The sequence below is a fragment of the Amblyomma maculatum genome, chromosome 7, assembly GCF_055883805.1.
Source record: "Amblyomma maculatum isolate TAMU_Amacu chromosome 7, ASM5588380v1, whole genome shotgun sequence".
Lineage (NCBI taxonomy): Eukaryota > Metazoa > Arthropoda > Arachnida > Ixodida > Ixodidae > Amblyomma > Amblyomma maculatum.
In genome coordinates, this window is record NC_139350.1 from 60,502,336 (window position 1) to 60,524,281 (window position 21,946).

The 21,946-nt window shown below is 47.8% G+C and overlaps 1 protein-coding gene across 1 annotated transcript in view; it reads left to right on the top strand.

Moving 5' to 3' along the window:
• LOC146183537 (uncharacterized protein C05D11.1-like) overlaps positions 1 to 21,946 on the top strand; it is a 111,653-nt gene that overhangs the window by 73,367 nt on the left and 16,340 nt on the right. The window contains exons 18-20 of the mRNA XM_084609132.1: positions 5,282 to 5,471; positions 14,440 to 14,744; positions 16,390 to 16,542. Of these exons, the coding sequence (XP_084465258.1) occupies positions 5,282 to 5,471; positions 14,440 to 14,744; positions 16,390 to 16,542 (648 nt within the window). The remainder of the gene's footprint in view (positions 1 to 5,281; positions 5,472 to 14,439; positions 14,745 to 16,389; positions 16,543 to 21,946) is intronic.

Below are 21,946 nucleotides of genomic sequence, written 5' to 3' on the forward strand. Positions count from 1 at the left end.
TGTCGCTTGGCCGCAGCAGATCGTTCCAGCACCGCCTTGTACACATCATCCTACATAGCGCACTGAGAGGAGCGCAGCTGCAGCCCCCCGTTTTATCCCGCTCTAGCGAGCGCTTTTTCTCTGCAGTGGCGCAGCCGGCCTGTGAAGCCTCACCTCCGCCATCGATGGCGCTAGCTGGGTCCCCGTCTCTCGATCTGTCGTGACGTCACACGGTCACGACTTCTTTGGGTTTTTCGCGCGAAAACTGCATGTAAGGAAAACCTGGATGTAGCGAAAAATTGCGGACATTTTACAATTTCATTTACAATTTACCAGGTTTAACTGTATATATCAGATGACTGTAACGACTCAAGTCAGGAGAGTTGTTCGTAGCCCATGCTGAGGCACCTTCCTTGTCCGCTGAAGTAGATTCACCGCACAAAACCTTTTCGACGACATTGTGCCAAGCTTTAAAGTGATTCAGCCACCCCGTATTAGCCTTGAAATCATCTAAGGACCTTCTGCTGCATTATATGCCCACTGAGTGGGATGTTTTTCGCTCGAGTGTCGACAAACCAAGTGTAGACAGCCTTGTCCAGCTCGTCATGCGTTCCTGACGCAAGTGCCTTGCTTACGCTGTCCTTGCCTCACAAAATCGAAACCGAACTCGGAGCAGTGCTGAAGTCCGCTGCAATGCACGCCTTCTTTCTTCTGCTTGGGCGATGATGGCTGCCTTATCTTGAAGTGAAAGAAACATTAGTTTTTTAGTTGATGGTGTCTTCAACATTGTAGTGACTGACAGAAATCTGAGACTTTATTTTCGATAATCCTCATGTATGGCACACGAGAAAATGCTGCTGCGATGCCGGCGATGTGACGTGATTGTGAGGGCACTGGTTGCAGTGGACTTGGTTGGATTTGTCTTCAACCGACTGCGCCGAAGGTGAGCCAAGTTGTACAGCCCCCAAATTTTAAAAACGGACGGCTCACTTAACGGCGAAAGCTTGCAAAAAATTTGTTGAAGCGAATGTGTTCGCACAAAATAATTCACTTTGGAAGGATTTTTAAAACATTATTTCCCATTAGGGCTTTGCGGGAAATGGAAAATGCTTCGTTATGGCAAAAATTTTGTTCAAGCAGCGTTCATTGTGCCGGGAGTCGACTGTATGCCAGTGCATGGCTTCAAACCTTTTATTGGATGTAACATGCTGTCAACATGTCCAAACCTTTGAAACGCATCTCATAAGCTGTGTGCACATCCTTCCTGCCTCATCCATTCTGTGAAGGAACCTAGGGACAAGTGAAAGAGCAAAGGTTTTTTAAGAGACAACAGTTCTGCTTGCTCTCATTAAGTTTTGCAACTTATGTAACATGGCAAAGTCTTCGCGAGTGTTTTTTTTTTTACTGGTTGAATCATCATCATCATCATCATCATCAGCCTGATTATACCCACTGCAGGGCGAAGGCCTCTCCCATATTTCTCCACTTAACCCGGTTCTGTGCTAGCTGCATCCACTTGACTGGTTGAATAGTGTTACCAGAAAATCTGTGGAATGAGATGAAATGCTTCCAGGCATTTATGTAAGCCAGAAATTATGATAGTTTGGTAGTAAGTGCCAAGGACAGACAGCATGGAAAGTAGGCAGGTAGGAGCTGTTGATTGCTGGAATGGTAGAGCCCTTATTCTTCCGTTTTCATCCTGGCCACGGCAGCCGCTTTTTGATGGAGGCAAAACATTTTCTGAGATTGCTGCAGAATCTGCACTGGAGAAATGCGTAAGCCTGAGCGTTGCTGTGTTGTCCACGAGGTGTGTCAGCAGGATTCCAGGAGTGATAGATACTGCGTCTTTCCTTTCCTGTAAAACAATTATAGAATGCTGGTAAACTTTGATGTGTTCAACAGAACGCTTGTTATGTTCAGCAAGGGACGCACTGTGTGTTCAGCAGAAATTCTCAGGCTTTCGCATATCTGCGCTGCAGATTCTGCAGTGCTCTCGGAATTTTTCAGACTGCAGCTGGTTTATTACCCCTCTTCACAAACTTTCCAAACATTCCCACCCATTTGTGCACGCAAATCACGCCCTTTCCCATTCGTTCACATTCAAACATTTCGGCATTTCACTGCATCATTTTGTTACTTGCACACTTTTCCTTGATGCTCTATCCGATGGTACCATTCTTTTTCCAATACACCTAATAGTTCCTCTTTTAAGCGCCGACAGAGTCACGCCCATGCAAAACCCGCCTACATTGCCAGCATTGAAAAGCAAGGCGCCCGTGTGCTGTGCGATGTAAGTGCACGTTAAAAAACGCCCAGGTGGTTGAAACTTCCGGAGTCCTCCACTATGGTGTCTCTCATAGCTGAGTCACTTTGGGCCGTTAAACCCCATAAACCAAACCAAGCCAAACCATTTCGTTTTCCAGTATGCCGCTTGTAGTTGCACTATGTGTCATCAATGCGCTGTGGCCACCATGTGACGTAGTATATTGCAACTCATATTAAGCACTACAGTACCTTTCTTTTCCATCAACCAGAGAATCTGCAAGTGAATGCTTTGCACATTGGAGCTTCAATCAAATGTAGACTGAAATTAGCTTGTTCCTATAACATTACTGGTGATGCTGTTTAAAAATTTGCAGTTATAAATTGTTTGCAGCTGTATTGAAATTTTGCTTCAGAAAAATTAGGCTAAAGCCCTAACAGCCTGAACTTTGTTAATTTGAAATCCTGGATAATTCAAAGAATTTCTGGGGACCCACAATTTTTTATGTAATCTTTACCGTATAATTCGAAGGTTTGGCTGCGGGAATGTGCAATCTCGAATTTGTTGCAAAAGCGGTGAAGTGATGGCCACTCGGAACCATGACGCAGCACCGTAGAATGGCGTAGCATGTTTTCTCTGCTCAGCACATATCTGCAGAGAAGACATGCCTGACTGCAACAAAACCATCGTTACTGGTTACAAAGTAACATGCCCACAGTGGTTCGCCGTGGTCAAGGCAGTGTCTGGCAAAGGCACTAGCATCAAAACATCTCCCACCTCTCCCAACTTCACAGTGCTTCTTTGGGAAAAGGCCATCCGAATTAATTGGGGTCACCCACCAAATCAGCTGCAAAAAAAAAAAAAAAAAAAAAAAAAAAGTCTGATTGTGTGTTATTTACCCCGCTCGTACGTGCTGGCGGCCACCCCCTCAGACGAGCATTACATAGTGCGAGAAGAAACTCCTATATCCGGGGTTTACATCGTGATGGAATCTGAAGCTACAAGACCATTCGGTTTGCTGCTGGTCATTTGGGCCAGTATGGTCAGTGTGGAAGGCAGCGGAGAGCACCAGTCTTCCGCTTTTTATCTCCACTGGCTTCAGATAGCTTCTGGCTTCTTTGCAATAGCGCGGTTTTGCCTCTATTGCTTTGAGTGCACTGGCGCCTGCGATGGTATCTCATAGAAAACTAGAAAGCAAATTGCAACAGCGGGACTAAACAGCAAAAGCCGACAGTTGGGTTTTTTTTTTTTTTTTTTTTTTTACGCAAAAAGGACACAACCCAGTCTCAAAGTTTGGTCAAGAAAGGCAATGGGTTTTCATTACAAAATTCTTTGCTCTTGTCCCACTCGTTTTTTTGCTGCACTCAGTTAATTCGAAATTTCAGTTGATTCCAAATTTTTCGTAGTCCTGATGACTTCTGATAATGCAGTTTTATTGTACTTTCATGTGTTACTCAGCAGAATTTCAAGAGATTTCAGTTCCCTTCAGTACATATGGACTTGGTAAATTTTTTTTTGAAGCAGAAGCTTCACTATGGACACCAACTGGATGGAGCCTTCAGCATCAGTGTTGGTGGGTGCGTGAAAGAGTGCCAACTCGGACCGCTCCTTTCATGTGGCAGGGCGACATTGGAATCAGCCTGCCATGACATTTGGATTCACATTACCCCTATGCCACGGGCAGGAGCTGTCAACTCAGGTCGCTCCTTTCATATGGGAGGGTGATACATACCTGCCAACCCTTCCGATTTGTATGGAAGAAGTCTTTCCGACTATACGATCATTGCCCTAAATCTTCCTATAAGTGATATCTGCCAATAAGTGGTATCTGCCTGCGGGTTTGGACTTGTGAAGACATGGTGGTCGATGATTCCTTGTAGGCAGCAAATTTGGCGGCGGCTGGCAGCGGTTTGCAGCTGCAGTAGATGTAGAAGCTCACTGGCCACTTAGCGCACTTGGCGGTGAAGGATTATTTCTGCAGCTTTACCCAAACGTCATGCCATCTGATCCTCCTGTATTGCGCTCAGCTGCATATCTCATGGTACCGAGCTGCGCTATATCTGTCGATGCCGTGATAGCTCATCTTTCGGAACCATCACAACCAACAGTGATCACGAACAGAATTGCGTGTAAAGGGGCTAATAATGGTTTCACATTAAACTACAACGGTGCGCCTATGACGTAGAGGGAAAATGGCAGTGGCGTCTCGCCGATTAGTTTGCGTCGAGCGGCTGCGGAGGAGTAGTGAGACCACTTGGAGGCGGCGTGCAGACGTCTCTGCAGAATTTGCCTTTTATGCGTGCTGTTGCTGCTTGTGTTTCGATTAGTATTCATTGGACACTGTCCCTGTGTTCTGAACGTGCCCTCTTCCTCTCAATACAGATAAGAGATCTTTCGATTTTTGATATGGGGATATTAGAATCTGTCTGCTAGAACCCTTTGCATTCACATTACCCCTAGAACACATGGACTTGGTTAAAGCGGGACTTCATATATGGGCTGTAGCTTATGCTCTTGTGTCATGCACTTAAAGGCTGAGCTTAAGTATCCCTGATAGTGTAGTTCCCTAAACTGATAGGGCATGATAGAGGAATAATGTAGCAGGCAAAACAAGCTTCCACTTCCATACACGTTTAGCCAAAGCTAAACCACAGCAAATTTTTTCTGGTACACTTTAACCATTTGCAGGATATTTTACTCTATTAGGCCGCGAGTTGCTCGCTGTCTTTCAAGAGGCTGTTTTTGTTGCCATGAAAATGCTTGGATAGCACAAGTTAGTATTGTACAAGTCAGTATTGTTTGCTTCTAGTATGTCTGCTCCGTGCTAGAAACTGAAAGTGGCATGTATTTTTTGGTTTTTGGGCCGTGCAGTTGTTTAATGTAGATTTAGTTGCAAGTGAGTGTATGCTTTTATTTGCGAAGTTATTTTGTTATCAAGTAGGGAGAGGCGGAAATTGTGCTGTGCTTTTTGCGAGTGGATTTATAACAGGAATACACTACAATTTAACTCTGCCGTGTTGTGTGCGGTCCGGGGGACAGTTCTCCTCAGGTGCCTTGTCACACTCTGCTGCTGCGCAACAATGCACCAGGCTTTCCACGCGACGTGATCACATCCGCTGGATCGGTGGAGTCTGCCTTCCTCACCCAGTGCACTCCAAGCCTCAACTCTTACACAAGCCCTGACCTTCCTCCACTGCTTGTGCTCATCCAGTATCTCGTCCAGCTGGAGGCAAGTCTCAGTTGTGCAGCTCATGTCATTTGCAGTGCACGACATGCAGCCTAAGATGCAGCCTAAGGTGGAAAAATAGTTGAATCAAGTGTGACGTCGCACCTGGTGTCGCACTGCTATCGGAGACAACTATTTCTCCACCTTAGGCTGCATGTTTTGTTTAAGTGTGGCACGCAGCAAACAAAGGGCTTTGAAGGCCTGGTGCATATATCTGTGGCACTTGTTAAGCCTTTCCCTGAGAAATGAAAGCCTTCTGTTAGAGCAGAGTCATAGGAATGGGCAAGTACTTGAGCTGACAATTTCAAGAGAGTTATCCTATCCCTCTAGCGTTACTTTGAAGGCAAGACATTTCTATGTTGAGGTTGTAGCGTTCCTTTTGAATCACTGCTTTAGCTAGTGGTGATATGGCTGACTACCTCTCTTTTGTGTAACTAGTTGCTCTTACTAGGGGCGTGCTGATTGTACTTTTGCCAAACTACTAATTAAATGTGAATAGTGTAGCTTGCCTGACAAATTGAATATATATTGAATATCTGTACTAATATTTGGTATTTTTGCAAGTAATCATGCAAAATGAGTTATGCATAGTATGTTTAGATAGCATAAGTTAGTTAAGGCTACATCAGTTAAAAGATGAAATCCTGACCTCTGTTAAGGGACTGTAGTATGTTAACGCTATGAACGTCAAGTTAGAAGTGTAGGAAGAGAGAGAAAACTTTATTTGTCAGTGATTTAGATGATTTTTGCCTTTGGTCGCGTTCAGCTGCTCCAAGTGGCTGGCAGTTTGTCTGTCAGAAACCCTCTTGTGCTCTTGCCGAGGCCCGAGACTGGACGTCTGGGTCCTGGCTGGCGAGAACAGCTCCCAAGTGTTCCAGCAAGGGAGATGGTACTAGATCTGCCGGAGGCGGATCATCCGCGCAGTCCCAGATTATATGGTCTACAGCAGTTAAAAGATGCAACCCTGACCTCTGTTAAGGGACTGTAGCAGAAATGCAGTATGTTAACGCTATGAACGTCAAGTTAGAAGTGTAGGAAGAGAGAGAAGACTTTATTTGTCAGCGATTTAGATGATTTTTGCCTTCGGTCGCATTCAGCTGCTCCAGGTGGCTGGCAGTTTAAGTCTGTCAGCAACCTCTTGCGCTCTTGCCGAGACCCGGGACTGGACGTCTGGGTCCTGGCTGGCGAGAACAGCTCCCAAGTGTTCCAGCAAGGGAGATGGTACTAGATCTGCTGGAGGCGGATCTTCCGCACAGTCCCAGATTATATGGTCTAAGGTGGCAGGCTCACCGCACAGTTGGCAGTACGGATTTACTAAGTCTGGAAAGATTTTTGCATACGTCCAGGGGTTTGGCTGCGGCCGCGTTTGCAGCAGCCGCCACTTGGTAGACTGCTCTCGGCTAAGCGAAGCGTGCGGAGGAGGCAGGCTCGCCCTGAGCTCTTTGTAATACATGGTAATGGCCTGGTACTTATCCAGGGACTCACCTCGTCGGGCACCCGTGTCTGAGATCCCCTCACCAGCTCGGCTGACAAAACTTCGAGCATATTGGTGCGCGGCCTCGTTCTCCGGGACGCCCGAGTGAACCGGGACCCATACGAGATCCACTACGTTCCTATCTTTTGGTAACGCGCTAAGAATTTTGAATGCAGTGGCGGAGACTTGACCCCTGGCGAAGTTGCGAAGTGCCGTTTTGGAATCACTGAGAATGGTTCTGGTTCCGTTTCTAACAATTCCTAGGGCTATTCCAGCCTCTTTTGCCTCTTCTGCCTCTTCTACTCAGCCCGTGACCACCACCGGAAGATGCTCACCGCGCTCACAGCGAAAGCCTTCTTTCCTGTGATGTTGTATTTTGCCGCATCAACATACACGGCACTATCATCCCCTTGATACTTTTTGCCTAACGTCTTCGTCCTGGCCCCCCTCTGACATTCGTGGCGATCCGCTTGCATGTTTTTGGCGAGTGGTTTGACCCAAATGCATTCGCGCACCTTTACCGGCAAAATCACCTGGCTTGAAGGGTCCTCGCCCCTTATACCTATGCCTCTCATAATACACAGCTCCGCCTTAGTTTGCCTCAGCAGCTGCTCTTGCGATGTCAATTGTGCCTCAATGAGCTCTTCGAGGGTGTTGTGGACCCCTAGTGACAGATGTCCCGTGGTGGACGCGTTTCTGGGGAGACCGAGAGCCACTTTGTTAGGCCGGCCTTATTCAATTTTTCACTATCGGCCTTTTTGAGGTCCAGGTAAGGGGTGGCATACACGAGCCGACTGAGGACAAAAGCCTGAACGAGCCTACATGCGTCGCACTCTCCCATACCTTGTCGCTTAGTCGCCACACGTTTAATTAGCTGTATGGTCTGTTAGATCGAGGTCGACAACCTTTCCAGCGTAACCTTGTTGCACTGGTTGGATTGTATAAACATCCCAAGCACCCGTATTGTTTCTACCTCCGATATTTTGTTTCCCTGGATTTCTAGCTGTATCCTGTTCGGCTTTGTTTTATTACAAGCCCTTCTGTTATTACTGATGACCAACAGTTCCAACTTCTGTGGGGAGCATTCCAGCCCTGCCCAATGAGCGTGGGTGTCTACGACGTCCGCCTTTTGTAGGGCTTCCTTGATTTGTCCGTCTGATTCCTGACTCGTCCAAATCGTCACGTCATCAGCATGCAGGGTGTGTCTAATAATACATATGGAGTCGAGCTTTTTAAGGAGCGTGATCAGCGCAGCATTGAATGAAAAGGGAATAACACTGACCCCTGCGGCGTGCCCCTGTTTCCCAGTGATGTGCGTTCCGACTTGAGTTCCCCTATGGTAAGCTCCGCAGTTCTGTTGGACAAAAAATCTCTTATAGTATACGCGTAGGTGTGCTACCCTACGTTTAGTTTCGAGATGTTGGATAGTATAGCTCATGGGAGATGTTATCGAACGCTTTCTTCAAATCTAACCTCAGGATGGCCCTCATACCGTGACCGTTCCCCAAGCCTAAGATTTCTCTAGAGAGTTGAAGCATCACGTCCTGTGTGGACAGATGCGTCCTAAATCCGATCATTGTGTGCGGCATGAGGCCATAGGTTTCTACGTAGTTCTGCAAACGCGTCAGAAACATGTGCTCCATGAGCTTACCCAGGCACGACGTAAGGAAAATAGGTCGAAAGTGTTTGATGCCGAGCTTTTTTCTGGGTTTCGGTATAGAAGTGACTCTTGCATGTTTCTAGCTGGCAGAAGGTTTCCCCACTTCCAGCACTTGTTCGTATAGCCTGTTAAAGCCTGGACCGAAGCTTCATCCAGATTTCTAAGGTTTTGTTCGTTAGTTATTCCATCTGGGCCCCACCGCTGAGGTCATCTGGAGTTTCTCCATCGCAGCTATCACCTCTGTGCTGGCGAAATCCGCGTTTAGTGCCTCATTCTCCGCCCCAGTATATCGAGGGGGTGCCCTCTCATCTAGTGTTGCGTTGAGATATTTGCCCTTCAAGTCCTTGTAGTTCTTCGCCCGTCCCATTGTACTGATGTACTATCTGGTTCAAGCGCATCCGAGCCACAGACTTCGTCGGGTCTGGAAGGTGCCGCAACAGAAGCCACGATTTCTTATTTCCTAGTTGCCCATTTAATCCATCACATATCTGCCCCCACTGTTGCCTGTTGAGTTCATTAGCGTGATCTTCAATCTCCCTTTCCAATTTGGAAATGCGGAGTCTGAGCTTCCTTCCTGTTGTACTTGGCCGACTTCCATGTGCCCAAAAGGGACGCGCATGCCTCCCATAAGTACATGAGCCGTTCGTCTGCCGCGGGATGTTTTTCGGTGGTGTCCACCTCTCCGGTGGCCTGCCCTGCGTCTTGCTTAAGATCGCTTATCCAGGCATCCAAATCGGAAATTGCACCGCCTGTCCCCGCTTCCCTCATTTTACGGAATCTATCCCAGTTGGTTTTTCTTGCCGGAGGCGTTTTGCGTATGTGCTGCGCCATGTCAAAGTAACTGAGACCACATAATGGTTGCTGCCCAATAGTACTCCCGTATTCAGCCATTCAGCCCTTCAAAAGTTCCTCGTCAACGTGAGGTCAGGGCTCGTGTCTTTACTTACGCTATTGCCTATACGGGTCAGTTGTTATGCGTCGTTCAAGATGGTTAGGCCTAGGTCTTGAATGATTTCCCACAGTTTCGTGCCTTTCGGGTCGCCTTTGAAATATCCCGGTCTTGTCTTTAAAAGAGCTGTATACATTAAGGATGTATAAGTTTTGTTCCCCCTCTTTCTTGAGTACCACTTCTACTAAGGTGTAATCAGCCTTAGCTTCATCTATCTCATGCTGGATCGCTGTGATATTCCTATGAACTAGGATTGCAATGAGCAAATCACGCTTCTCCGCCATGCCTAACTGATGATGTGCCTTATAGTCAGTTAGTGAAATTAATCCCCTAATCTCTTGCTGTGCTATTATATCGGGCTTCGAGACTTTTTGGATGTGGATGTGCAGATGTCCCCTCTTCTTTCCGAACCCCCTGCAATCCCAATGCCACACTTTGATTTGTTCACGTTTATTGGTGCGCGCCATTTTGAATTCCTAATTTCTGACAGATGAGCTGCGTGAGCTCATCGATTTTCGCGTCCATGTACACAATTAAATTCTCCATTTTGGTCTCTAGGGCGGCTATCCTGGTCTCCGTCCAATTTTCGAGGGTGGTGATCCTAGCATTCTGAGCATCCATGCTCTCCTTCAGCTGCATTAAGAGGTCTGACCTAGTCTTCAAATGGACCTGCCCTCCACTGAGGGTACCTGCATCCTCTTTGGCTCGTTCTGGGACAGCGTTTCTGGCCGTGATGCACCCCCAGTGTCGGCTGGATTTCAGGGAACGAGCCTATCAGGGAAGGAGCATCGCGATTTATTTTTTATTATGATTGCTATACAAATAAAGTAGTCAACGGAATATGCATATTTCAGTGTTCTGCAGGTGTTGTTAATTGACATCGTCATAATTATCAGCCTGATTATAAATTAGATAAATGAGGATAATGTAAGTATAAAACTGCTCGATACTTCATGAGAGTCCGAATCTGAGCCCAGCTCATATTTATCAAAAGAACTATCGCTCCAGTCCGCAGTCGAAGGTCCCGCACAGTCAGCCGTCCGAAAGTAACCGTGCGCACGGAGGGCACACTTTCGGTTGCCCTCACAGCTGAGAGATATGGCACGTTCTGAAATAAAGATGACAGAAGGGGATGGAAAGAGACTAAAACAACCTCCTTTGCTGCTGTTAGCCACAAGCAAGGGCGCGGCAAGAGAGCGAAAAGGATCGAGTCATGTGTCAACCTATTGGAGAGGCAACGGCGCGAGCCCCTGAACGTGACTTGTCGTAGCAGACACGCCAACAGAATAAAAATAAAAACCTGCAAACATGTGCATGATGGCAGAACAGCCCTTGAACCCATAACCGCACGCACACGCCGCGAAACGCGCCCCGCATGATAACTTAGCATGATAGAGTAGCACATGCGAAGCGACCGTGCCCCCTAGCAAAGAAAGTGGGGGGGGGGGGGGGGGGGGGGGGGGTCGCTTCATACTCTTCAGTATATACGTACCAACACAACGCGGGGTGAAAATACGAACTTGTAGAAAGATTTGACAGATGGTGCAGCCTGTCCAAGTGCGCCAGCTTCGCACTCAGGCGCGGAATTTTGAACGCACGATAAAGAATGTACCGGTACGTCAGGGACACTGTGGGGGGAAGCGCGAAAACATACCGGTACGTTCGTGACAGCGAAAGGGTTAACATCCTCCTTGTTCTCGAGAGGGGCCTGCCTTTTGACCGTGTTCGCCTTGTCTGTATCCATTGCGTTTTGGTTTTGCCTTTCACCCGCAGCAGCACCCGTGGCACTACACTACATTCCCATTGGGTGGGCTGCGTTCGTTATCGAATCTGGTGCTACTGCTGGCGTGCATGCCACCGCTTTCTCGCTCGCTTTCTGCTTTGCCTTGCTGTATTCCTTAATCTGGGATTGCAGATCTAGTATAGTATTAAACATCTCCCTCACCTGTTTACGAAGGGCTTCTGTTTCCTGGTCCTGTTTCCACCTGACGGACTTGTGTCCAACGGATAGGCTTCTTCCCTGGCTGGAACTCCTCTTCTTCCAAATTTTGTGGTTTCCTGACGAAGTCCGTCCTCGATCGTTACTCAGGGGTGGGAAGGAGGATAAACGGCCCCTGTACCCGTTCTGTTGTTGGTGATGGTTCCGGGATCTGGCCCTGCCTCGTTCTTCCGCTCGACTATCCGTCCCTTGCTTCCTGGTGTCAGCGCTGGTCCCTTGCTTGCCGCTGTCGACGCTGCTGCCATATGTGCACTTAATAAACCAGTACTTGCAGTTTCTGCTACGAGCATTGTGGCCTCCCAGTGCATATGATGCACTTGAGGGTACATGTAGGCGGGCCCCTTCCGGCAGCGGTCGATGCTGTGGCAAGGAGGAATGTTGTGGCATTGGCGTCCCTCCTGAGGCTCCTGTGGCAACTTGATCAACAATCTTCGGCTTGCGTCCAAATTTCTTCTGCAGAGAAAGCATTTTCCAGCTCCCGTCGAGGAGTTCAGCTTCAGTTATGGTGGTTTCTTCGACTACATGGCCTGCTCCAGGGCCGGAGAGATCCATGTTGGTCGGCATGGTGTCGGAGTCAGCCCTAGCCATGGGCGGAGGGGCTGGTGGTGGCGCCGGCTGTGCCGTGCCCGTGTCGAAATTGCCCAACGTTCACTCGCCAAATCCTAAAGTGATGTCCGCAGGTGCCGCTCGACTTCACGAATATTTCGGTACCGGTTTCAAAACCGTGGCTCAAAAGGGACCACCTAAAAAGTTGAAAAAACTGCGGAGCCCATGCGATACGCGTCCGCACAGCTCTGACACCTGGTGGCTATCCATAGGTGTAGGAAAATATTTTCTTATTGATGATGAACGAAAATAAACTAGAGCCATGCCTCAGGACATCAGACTAACGGCAGCACATATGAGCCATGGCCTCGGAGATCAGCCATCAGACGAAAGGTTTCTAAGCTTGCCTAAGCCTTGCTGCATCATCCAATCTTGACAGGCAGTGTATGAGCATTCCAAATGCTGCTACACAAATGGATCTCATAGCAGCACTGAATCCTTCAGCTTGCGCATGCTAACCGCTGCAGGACTGTACGCTGTATTAGTGCAGGCCCTGCTGTTTGAACGGTCATTGAAGAAAAATTCTACGGTGGTCGTTATTTAAGCTTCATGCCAGTCACCTGAAAAGTTTGAAAAAAAGATCATAACATATTGATTCGGTTCCATTAATTTCCAAAACCACATTGTTTGATTCATTCAAATAGTCGAATATGAAGATATCTTCGAAAGTTTCGATATGTTCGAAAGTTTTTAATATTTACATGCCCCTTGTTCTCACTTATGTTATAAGGTGGCTGCCCTCAGCGTCTTTGGCATTTGCCACCAAAACAGTAGAATGAACTGCAGTTGAGAGGCAGTTCTCCATTCCAAGTTTTTTTTAGCAAATCTCACAGTTAGTAAGCGGCACCTGTTTAGGATGCGGTCATTGCGAAGAGCTACCATCAGTGAGCTAATTAGCAAAATTAAAAAGAAAGTTCAGTTACTGTTTTACCTTAGCTGCATGAAGCATAGGGTGGTGCTACAGAAAAAAATTGGATAATGAAACTTGTCGGAAAATTGGGAGTTTAAATTTTCATTCGGCAGCTTTATGTGGAATGGGAGTTGTAGCAGTAAACTTAGTCTAGTGTAAAGGAATTGGTTCACATTGTAGCACAAATTCTTTTCAGTTAAAAAGGAACATTGTGCAAAGTTAGCCCTAGCCTGCAACTCCTATGGATCTTTTTATAAAGTCACAAGCAACTGAGTCACAGCTGTGTTTCAATGGAATCCCATGTGCTGTGCAATATAGGCACGCACTAAAGAACCCTAAGCAGCATAAATTAAGAGCCCTCCATTAGGACTGCCCTCATAGCCCATGTGTCACCTCAGGGCATTAAACTCCAGAAAAGACAATACCGTATTTACTCGCATAATGCTTGCACTCACGTAATGCTCGCACGCCAACATTGGGCGTCAAAAATTGTAAATTGTTTTTTCCTCACATAATCATCTCACCACCAATTTACCACCGCGTGAGTCGTCTGCTAGTAGTAACAAGCACCATCTTTGGAGCGCTACTGAACCTAGCTGGCCTCGTGTTCACGCACTACCATGTGACGATGGCGTGCTTGGGTAGATCATCATCATAGGTTATGCTCGTCTTTTTCTTTTTTACCTCCATGATGGTCGTAGTTGTCGCCATTTTGCGAGGTGTCTCCGCGTCTCGTCATTGTTCCTTCATTCCGTCCGTGTTCCTTGTTTTTGTCGACCGTCTACCGTGTTCTTGGTGCCGCATCGCGATGGGGCAGTGCGCAAGTTATACAGGTGCTTTTAAGCTGAAAGCTTCCGAGTACGCGCTACAGCATAGCAACCGCGCTGCCAGCAGGCACTTCGGTGTCAATGAGTTCTGCATAGTACGCTCTGGAGACAGCGATTGCAGTGTCGACATGGCCTCGGGTCAAGTCTGTGATCAAGAGTAGAACTTTATGGTCTGCTGTGAGCATTATACCATGAAATGCAGGGAGTGATGAGGCTGTGTGAGGTAAAAAGTGCTTTAGCAATTTGTGCTTTTGGCGACCTTGTACTTTTATAACAAGGATAAGTTCTGCTTGAAAGTAATGTTTTTGTTATATTTACAATAGCCTATTTAAATTTCCTTTTAGCGCTCCAAAATATTTGCTCGAAAGTTTTCCCCGCATAATTATTGCACCCCCCAACTTAGCATCAATTTTTCGCGAAAAAAAGTTCAAGCATTATGCGAGTAAATACGGTCTACCAATAGTCTATGGCAGTGAGCCTTTATTTCCAGCTTTTCTGATTGTCAAACAGGCAGCCATTTGCAACACTTGTTGGCCTTCCTCGCAGGGTCCCATGTGGCGGCAGATAAGGGGACAAGGACTGTCGTACAACTATGACCTCCACGTACGGCCATGCGATGGCCTGCTCTACTTTGTCCTGACCAAGTCGACGCTGGTGTCAGCTGCGTACCGTGAGGCCATGCAGATAGTGCAACGTCACGTTGGGGGCGAGGAGGAGTGGGACGAAGAGCTCTTTGAAGCAAGCCGCAGCAGCCTGATGTTTGAGATCATTCAGAAGGAGAAGTATGTCAATGAAGTGGCCCTCCAGTCCATGCTGGCCTACCACCGTGGCACTGACATGTCGTACACCAGGTAAGTGGCCTCTGGAAAATGGGGCACCCACTATATCCCATTTTTGGTCAGCTCCCTCCTCAAATCTTGCCCGTAGATGCCTGGTAGTGGTGCCTCCAAAAGGGTCGGAAGTTATCAGCGCATGCTATTTCTTTCTGTACCTCAGTAGAAATAAGTTTTTGTTGTAAAACATTGTCCCACTCAATGCAGTCTGTTCTGGCAAGGTCCTGGCTTGCGCGTGTGCTGAATTCTAGTGCAGGAGCGTTGAAGACCCTGCTGTCCAGAAAATGTGTTGTCGGCATTATGAGCAAAGCATCGTAAGCATGCCTTTGGCTGCTGGTAGTTGGCAGGTGATTGGTGCCAATTGGTTGGCAGATTGTGTGGCATCATAAGACCATGTAGCACAGCAGAGTTTGCCAGCTCAAGCAGCTGTTTTGGGATGCTGGATGCTTGAAGTGGGAGTCAAATTGCTCATACCCATGTCTCCTGGTTTAGCTAACACAGTACCCGTAGGCCATGCAGGCATGCGCATATGCCTTAGTTGAAGCAGTGATTTATACTTGTATTGGGTGGTCTTACAAGGCACAAATTAAAAGATTAGTGATTAAGCAAGTAGCGAAACTTATCCATGTGAATGAGGGTCCACAAAGGGTGACACAGATGGGGGTCATGACTGTTGATGCCCCATGACCTTAAAGTGAAGCTTAAGTGTCCTCCAAATTTTAACTTTTTTCTGTAGAAAAATAAAAACCGCTGCTAGCCGTACTGTGCATCACATGCCCTCTCTTGGTTATGCGCAGTGCAGAAGAGAAAGAAAATGGGGGGAAAATAGGGAAGACAGCTGAAACATGGATTGTCCCTACCTTCTTAGTTTAGAGGGGCCTTGCACTTCCTAGTCACACCTGAAGAGTGCGGGCTAATATGGGCACAAATTGATTATTATGCAACAGTCAGCATGCTAAAAGTATTGCATTAAGAATGTCAAGTGACCTTAGGCAGCTTGGGCCAGGTCATCATCTTTAAACAGCTGACAGCCAGCTGCGTACAAATGCAGAGCGCAGTTATGCAAAATGCAATGATTGGATTAACTTTAGTCCCTGTGTAGTAATGGTGAATAGTAATAGCACTTGTGTAGTTTGAATGCAGGAGGCAGGATGCAATGAGGCATTATTGGAGGTGCAGAATCGTCTCACTACAATGGGCTGCAAGAGGGCTCCTTGCAGTGCACATTTCGCAGCACGCGTAACATGTTTATCACGGTTCAGCATATCGCTGCACCATTTATGAGAAGCCATTAAAGGGGCCCTGCAACGCTTGTCCGCTATTTTTTAGATGAGTTACCGTATTTACTTGCGTAATGAACGCACTCCAACATTAGTCATCAAAATTTCCATTTTTGTTTCTCCCGCGTAATAAATACACCCCAACTCTCGTCCCTTACAGTCCCGCGAACTGTAGCTTCGCCACTTCACTCGATCTGCCTGTTGGCATGGCAACAGAAGCAGCAGCCGCGCGGTACCTCCTCGCACTAGCACTCTTTTCTATAATCCCCCCCCTAAATAAATCTAAGGTGTGAAGGTGCCCTTGTAGTATTGACAACTTTCGCTGAGATTGTGCTGCCCTCTGTGTTTGACAGTCACTCAATCACGGGTTTGGGGAAATGCAGGACCTTGTTGGAGAAGGTGGCCGCAGTGAAGATACCAGACATGGTTCGTGTGGGCAAGCAGTATTTGTCCTCGTTGTTCAACCCGGCCACATCCAAACTGGTCATTTGCTGCCACCCATCCAAGGTTGACGACATAGTCTCGGCCTTCAAACAGTATGTATCATTTTTTTTCCTCTCAAATGTGGCAGGATTATGCCATTGGTTATAGCCGCAAATGTTGCCTTGGCAGATTGAAAGCTTCATTCAACAGGAGTCAAAAGGGATAAACATTTGAAACTTTCTGGTCTCTGAGGCTTATGCATTGTAGTCGGCTTTATTCCCAGCTTATAACACTATGACATGTTTTTTTTTTTTTAAAGGAATTATAGGCACTAAATTTTGGCTTCTCTTTTTAATGGTGCATAAGGCATTAGTAATTCAGTAATCAGTGCATTTTATTTGCCTGCAAACAGTGAATAATTTATAAATAAATTTTCTTATGCAGTACTATTTCATTTTCAGTGTCAGTAGCCAAGAAATGGCTGTAGCATCAGGGTTCAGTATAGAAAACATGGTTCATCAAAAAGCTGTGATATAATCGCTGCTTATTCACTTGTAGAAACTTTGGCTCCTGAGAGAGGCTGGCTTAAGCTTTGTAGTGAATTAAGATGGCGAAACAACAAATATTCCCTTTTTTTATGCCTTGCATAATTTATATTGAACATGGAAGGTACAACCATCGCTCGGCTGTTGAGAAACGGCATTAGAAAAGGAAAAGTATCCTTATAAATTATTTACCAGCCACCGACAGTTGCAACATGGTGCTATGGTGATCAGTCCATATCTGCGTGTTTGTCAAGCTCAATGTTTACGTAAAGATGGCATTCAGTGGTAATATTTGTTTCGAATACTATGGTTGGGTGGGCAACTAGCCTGATTGGATCAGATTTTACTACCGAATCCTTGTTTGTGGCGAGAACACACCCAAACAGCAATTTTCCGTAGCAGTAGTGCTAGTTGCAATGTCTTGTACCCATTGGTGAAATGAATGCTGTGCCATGGAGGCAGCCGATAGATCACTTATTCCTCTAGTGGGTGCAAGATGCCACTATCAGTACTACAGGTGCCATAGTTTGCTCTCTGGGTCTGTCATTGCACCTGAGAATGGGGTTTTGATGATCAATTCTAACTGAATCAGGCAAGTACGCCTGCCAGACATAGAATAAAACAAAAAAAATTACTAATTCCCATCTCTGCGCAAAACTTCAGCCAGAGCAAGGGAGTACACTGAAAGAATTTTCATTTTCTCTGAGCAACACAGTGGTCATTATTTGTCTTCAGAGAAAAAAATTGGATGCTGTGATTTGAGCCTAAGTTGGATATACCGTAAAAACCCACGTATAATACGAGGTTTTTTTTCTTCAGTTTATCACGTCATTTCCGCTTCATGTCAGAGTCTAAACAAATTTCATCCTAAGCCCACAGTTCCGGCCTCATTATTAATCAGCGCTGTTGGCTTCAGGCTTCCAGAGAGAGGAGCCGCTGTCTAGCGGTGGCGTTGGCTGTTTTGCGGGTTTTGGTTTCACCACACTAACCTCGCGACCATGGTGTGCCCACAACGTGCACGCGACCGGAAGGAGGTCGATCGCACCTTGCAAGATGTAGGACGGTGAAAGGATCACTCGGCACGTAGCGTGGGTCTCTTATGTGCCTCCCAGCCAAGCTTGCCATGCCCGACAGCCGAATCGCTGACACTTCACTAGTATTTCCAAGGAGCGCGCTGGTCCACTTTCGAGCAATTGCGGGATACCGAATCTGTTTAGAGGTACCAAAGAAGAGTTTGTACTGAAAGAGGTTCCAGCAAGGGACTCTCGGCAGACAATACACGTACCGGATGACGATAGTCTGGAAAACCCCAAGTTTGAGAACACACCCCGGGAACGCATAACGCGCGCGGTGCTAGACACAAACTGGCAATGAGCATGCACTGCCGTCCCACATTTGAGCTGGAAGCGCCCTACTGGCTTTTTAGAACATGAAATTCTCTGATCAGGCGTGTCGGCGCGAGAAGGGGAGCGAACCAGCAGCGGCACATAATAGTTTGTGGCATTATTCGACGCCTGATGCGGGCCGGCATTGGACGCAAAAGCACGGAGCGCATAGGCCTTGCGGGGCAACTGCAAAATGTAGTGAAAATAAATACTTTTGCTGCTGTTTTCTCTCTCGCATTATAAGTGGATGAAAACTTTTTTCTATTTTTGCTATCCCAAAATTTGTGGCCGATTCCTCTGCCCACAAGAGATGCACAGATAAGCCAAGGAAGGACATAAGAATAAACGAGTTGCTTATGGCTTACATGGCAGCCATCTGGGGCTGAGGTCATGAGGGGTGGCGGCCGACAGCAAGGTAGCAGGCAAGAGACAGGAAGACGAAGGACGGAAAGCCCTAGGTGATAGTGCACCTTGCCCCAGTGGGTACACTCTCAGCCCACGCGGGAAAGGGAAGAGGTTAGGGCGCAGCGTAGGGGAACAATGGGAAAGCGCCTCCCCCTCACAGACGGCTGCAGCAGACCCCTACGTCTTCTCACTTCCTTCAATATACTACCCGGGCTCCGCCAGCGGACACTCGATCGCTGGTCAGCATCCACGTCATCTGCGGGAACAGTGGAGCTCGTTGGAGAGCCACCTGCTGCCTCGTGCAGCTTGCCAAGCGCCAGGGTAACCTCCAGCTGTGGTGCCGGGGGCCCGCCTGCTTGGCCAGAATTGCCCCAGTCAATGAATCAGCTGCTGGGACTAGCAGCTCTGGACTGTGGGCCTGGAGAAGACTGCTGCTTCCTCCGCGCTGTCCATTTGGACAGGCAGCACGGCCACCAAGGCGGTCGAAGAGACCGATGCTCTATGCCATCGCTCTGTTGCCTCCCTGTGACTCGTGAAGAGCACCGGCATCGTGGATGGTGCGGCATATCACCAGTGTGTCCACAAGGCAATCCACTCTTCATTTGTGTAGCGGGCTAGAGGCTCGTCATCGCGTTCTTCTATGATTAAGCCCCTGAGCGGGAGGGGCACTGACCACGGGTTGTAACCACGGAGAGGCTTCACTTGGTCTCTCCACCTTGGTCTCGCGCAATACAAGACAGCAGCCCGGTCGGCAGCTGTGGTCCAGGTGGGGGTGTGCCACAAAGTCCTCAGTTCAGGTTGCAGTTCCTGGGCAATGGCCGCGTCGTTCTGAAAAGGAGCCAATTTCCTTGGTCTCTCTTCAATACCAAGTCGCTTGTGTTGAAAACGTGACAACAATCTTTGTTGTACTGATCCACTTGCTGCATGCACGCGACATCGAGGTTTTCTTGAGCTGTGCGCTGCACTGCCTCAAGATACTCGTGGAGCCTTGCCGCATACTTTCCCTGCCGCATTGAGTAGGGCATTCTCTAGCGGAAAAGCGATCTCTTTTCCAAAATTCAAGTGAGCGGGTGTCATACCCACTGACCTGTTCCCAGTCCTAGTGGCAAACGCTAGTTCGGACAGCTGTGCATCCCAATCTGTGCTGCTCGGTCGTCGGGACCAACATACTCTTCAGCTTACAATTCACCTGCTCGGTGATGTTACTCGGAGCATGGTAGGGACTCACTTTCCTGTGGGGGATTTGAAGCGCCCAACAGGAATCAACAATGACATTGCTTGTGAAGTATGAAGCATTGTCTGTGATTAGGTCGGAAGGAAAACCGAAACGAGTTAAGGTCTCCAAAAGTTTCTCCCAAATTCGTTCTGACACAATCTTTCTAAGGGGGAATACCTCAATCCACTTTGAATAGTTGTCCATTATTACCAGGATAAATTGGCTTTTCTGCGCAGATCGAGGGAGGGGTCCCGCGATATCGCACGTGACAACTTGCTATGGGTAGTTGCTAACTACCAACTGCATCATGACTGCCAGCTTGCCCGGCCGAGGCTTCGCTGCCTGGCAAACAGGACACGTACGGCATAGCGTAGCACATCCTTTCTCATGCCTGGTTAGGTCGCGACCCAGCATACCTTGTCGCAAGTCGTATTGCCGCTGCCATGGCCTGCCAGCACTGAGTTGTGAAAGTACTGCAGAAATTGTTTCCATTAACCTTCTCGGCACCACTACTTGGAAAGGTAATGCAGCCGCCTCTTCCTCAAGTTGGGGGATGTAGCAGAGCAGTAAGCCATCATTGCCTAGCAGATACGAGTTGTACTTGCCCTCAGCATTGCTGGTACAGGGTGCACTGTTTGCAAGCTCTGTCAGCACCCCCTGGCATAGGCTGTATGCTTTTTGGGCCTTAGTCAGCTCTACTGACCACTACTCCCCAAAACATATTTCTCTGTCTCTCGCCTTGGCAAGCGAGCAGTCGCTGCCACAAGCTGCTGCGCTTCCTTTCTCTTGCAGTGCTGTGTGGCACCTTGTTCTGCCTTCTCGCAGCACCGCTGCTTTCAGCAGCACTGGACTGCGCCCCTGACGCGCTTTGACCAGGTTGCCATGGTGTGCATGACAAAGCGTCCACCTTATTCAAGCTACTGTAGCGTTGCTCAATGGTGTACGTGTAACATTGCAACGTCGGCACCTATCTTGCGAGTCTGCCTGCAAGGTTTCTCAGCCGCTGTAAGGGGGACGCGGCATTAAACAGGCGAAAAATGGTAAAAAAAAAAAAAATTAAAAAATCGAATTTTTAAAACTGTTATTGTCTGCTTTTGCAACTCTTGTTTTATCTAATTAAAAATTTTCACTCTCAAAAACATCCAGAAATACTCCAAATTACTGTTTATATTGTCCCGATCGTAGACAAGGAAGTTTACCGGTGATGATTCCATGGCATGATGATGGGCGTGTCTGGATGCTTGAAGAAGAGGAAGAAGAAAGAATAGAACGGCTTGCCGGTACGATGTCTGATGCGTGGGTGATCCGCCTCCCTTGGAGCTGTCAACCATCCTTCACCAGAGTCCATGGGACTCTGGTGACGGATGGTTTCATGTCCATCGGTTCCTTCGGGTCATTCGGGTCCTTCGTCTCGGTTCTGGTTGATGTGTCTGTTCTCCTTGTCTTCAGGTCCGGGCTTGGGGCTGGGCGCTGGTAGTTGGTCAGGTCTGGGCTTGAAAGGGCTGGGGCAAAGCTGCTCGGCGATGTCCCTGGGCCCTCGGTCGATGGTCCCGGCTCACAGATGGCGTTGATGCTCCAAGGCGAGGATGGGGATGACATACGCCGAAGTTATGGGCATGGAGACAAATGCTACGTGTGCGGCTATGAGTGTCACCGAAGTTGCGGCTGCTGATGCGAGTGCTTCGTGCGTGGCTATGCGTATCACATAAGTTATGGGCACGGATGCAAGTGCTTCTTGTGCAGCTATGAGTGTGACTGAAGTTACGGCCGCAGGGGCGAATGATACTTGTGCGGCTACGAGTGTCACCGGAGTTCATGGCACGAAGGCGAGTGCTTCCTGTGTGGCTACGAGTGTCTGCAGCGCCGTTGAAGAGCTGCTACAGTCTTGCTACGCGGACGATATATCGTCTGAAAGAACCAGGGACACTGATAAACTATACGTGTCGCGCTACTGATCACTGGAAGC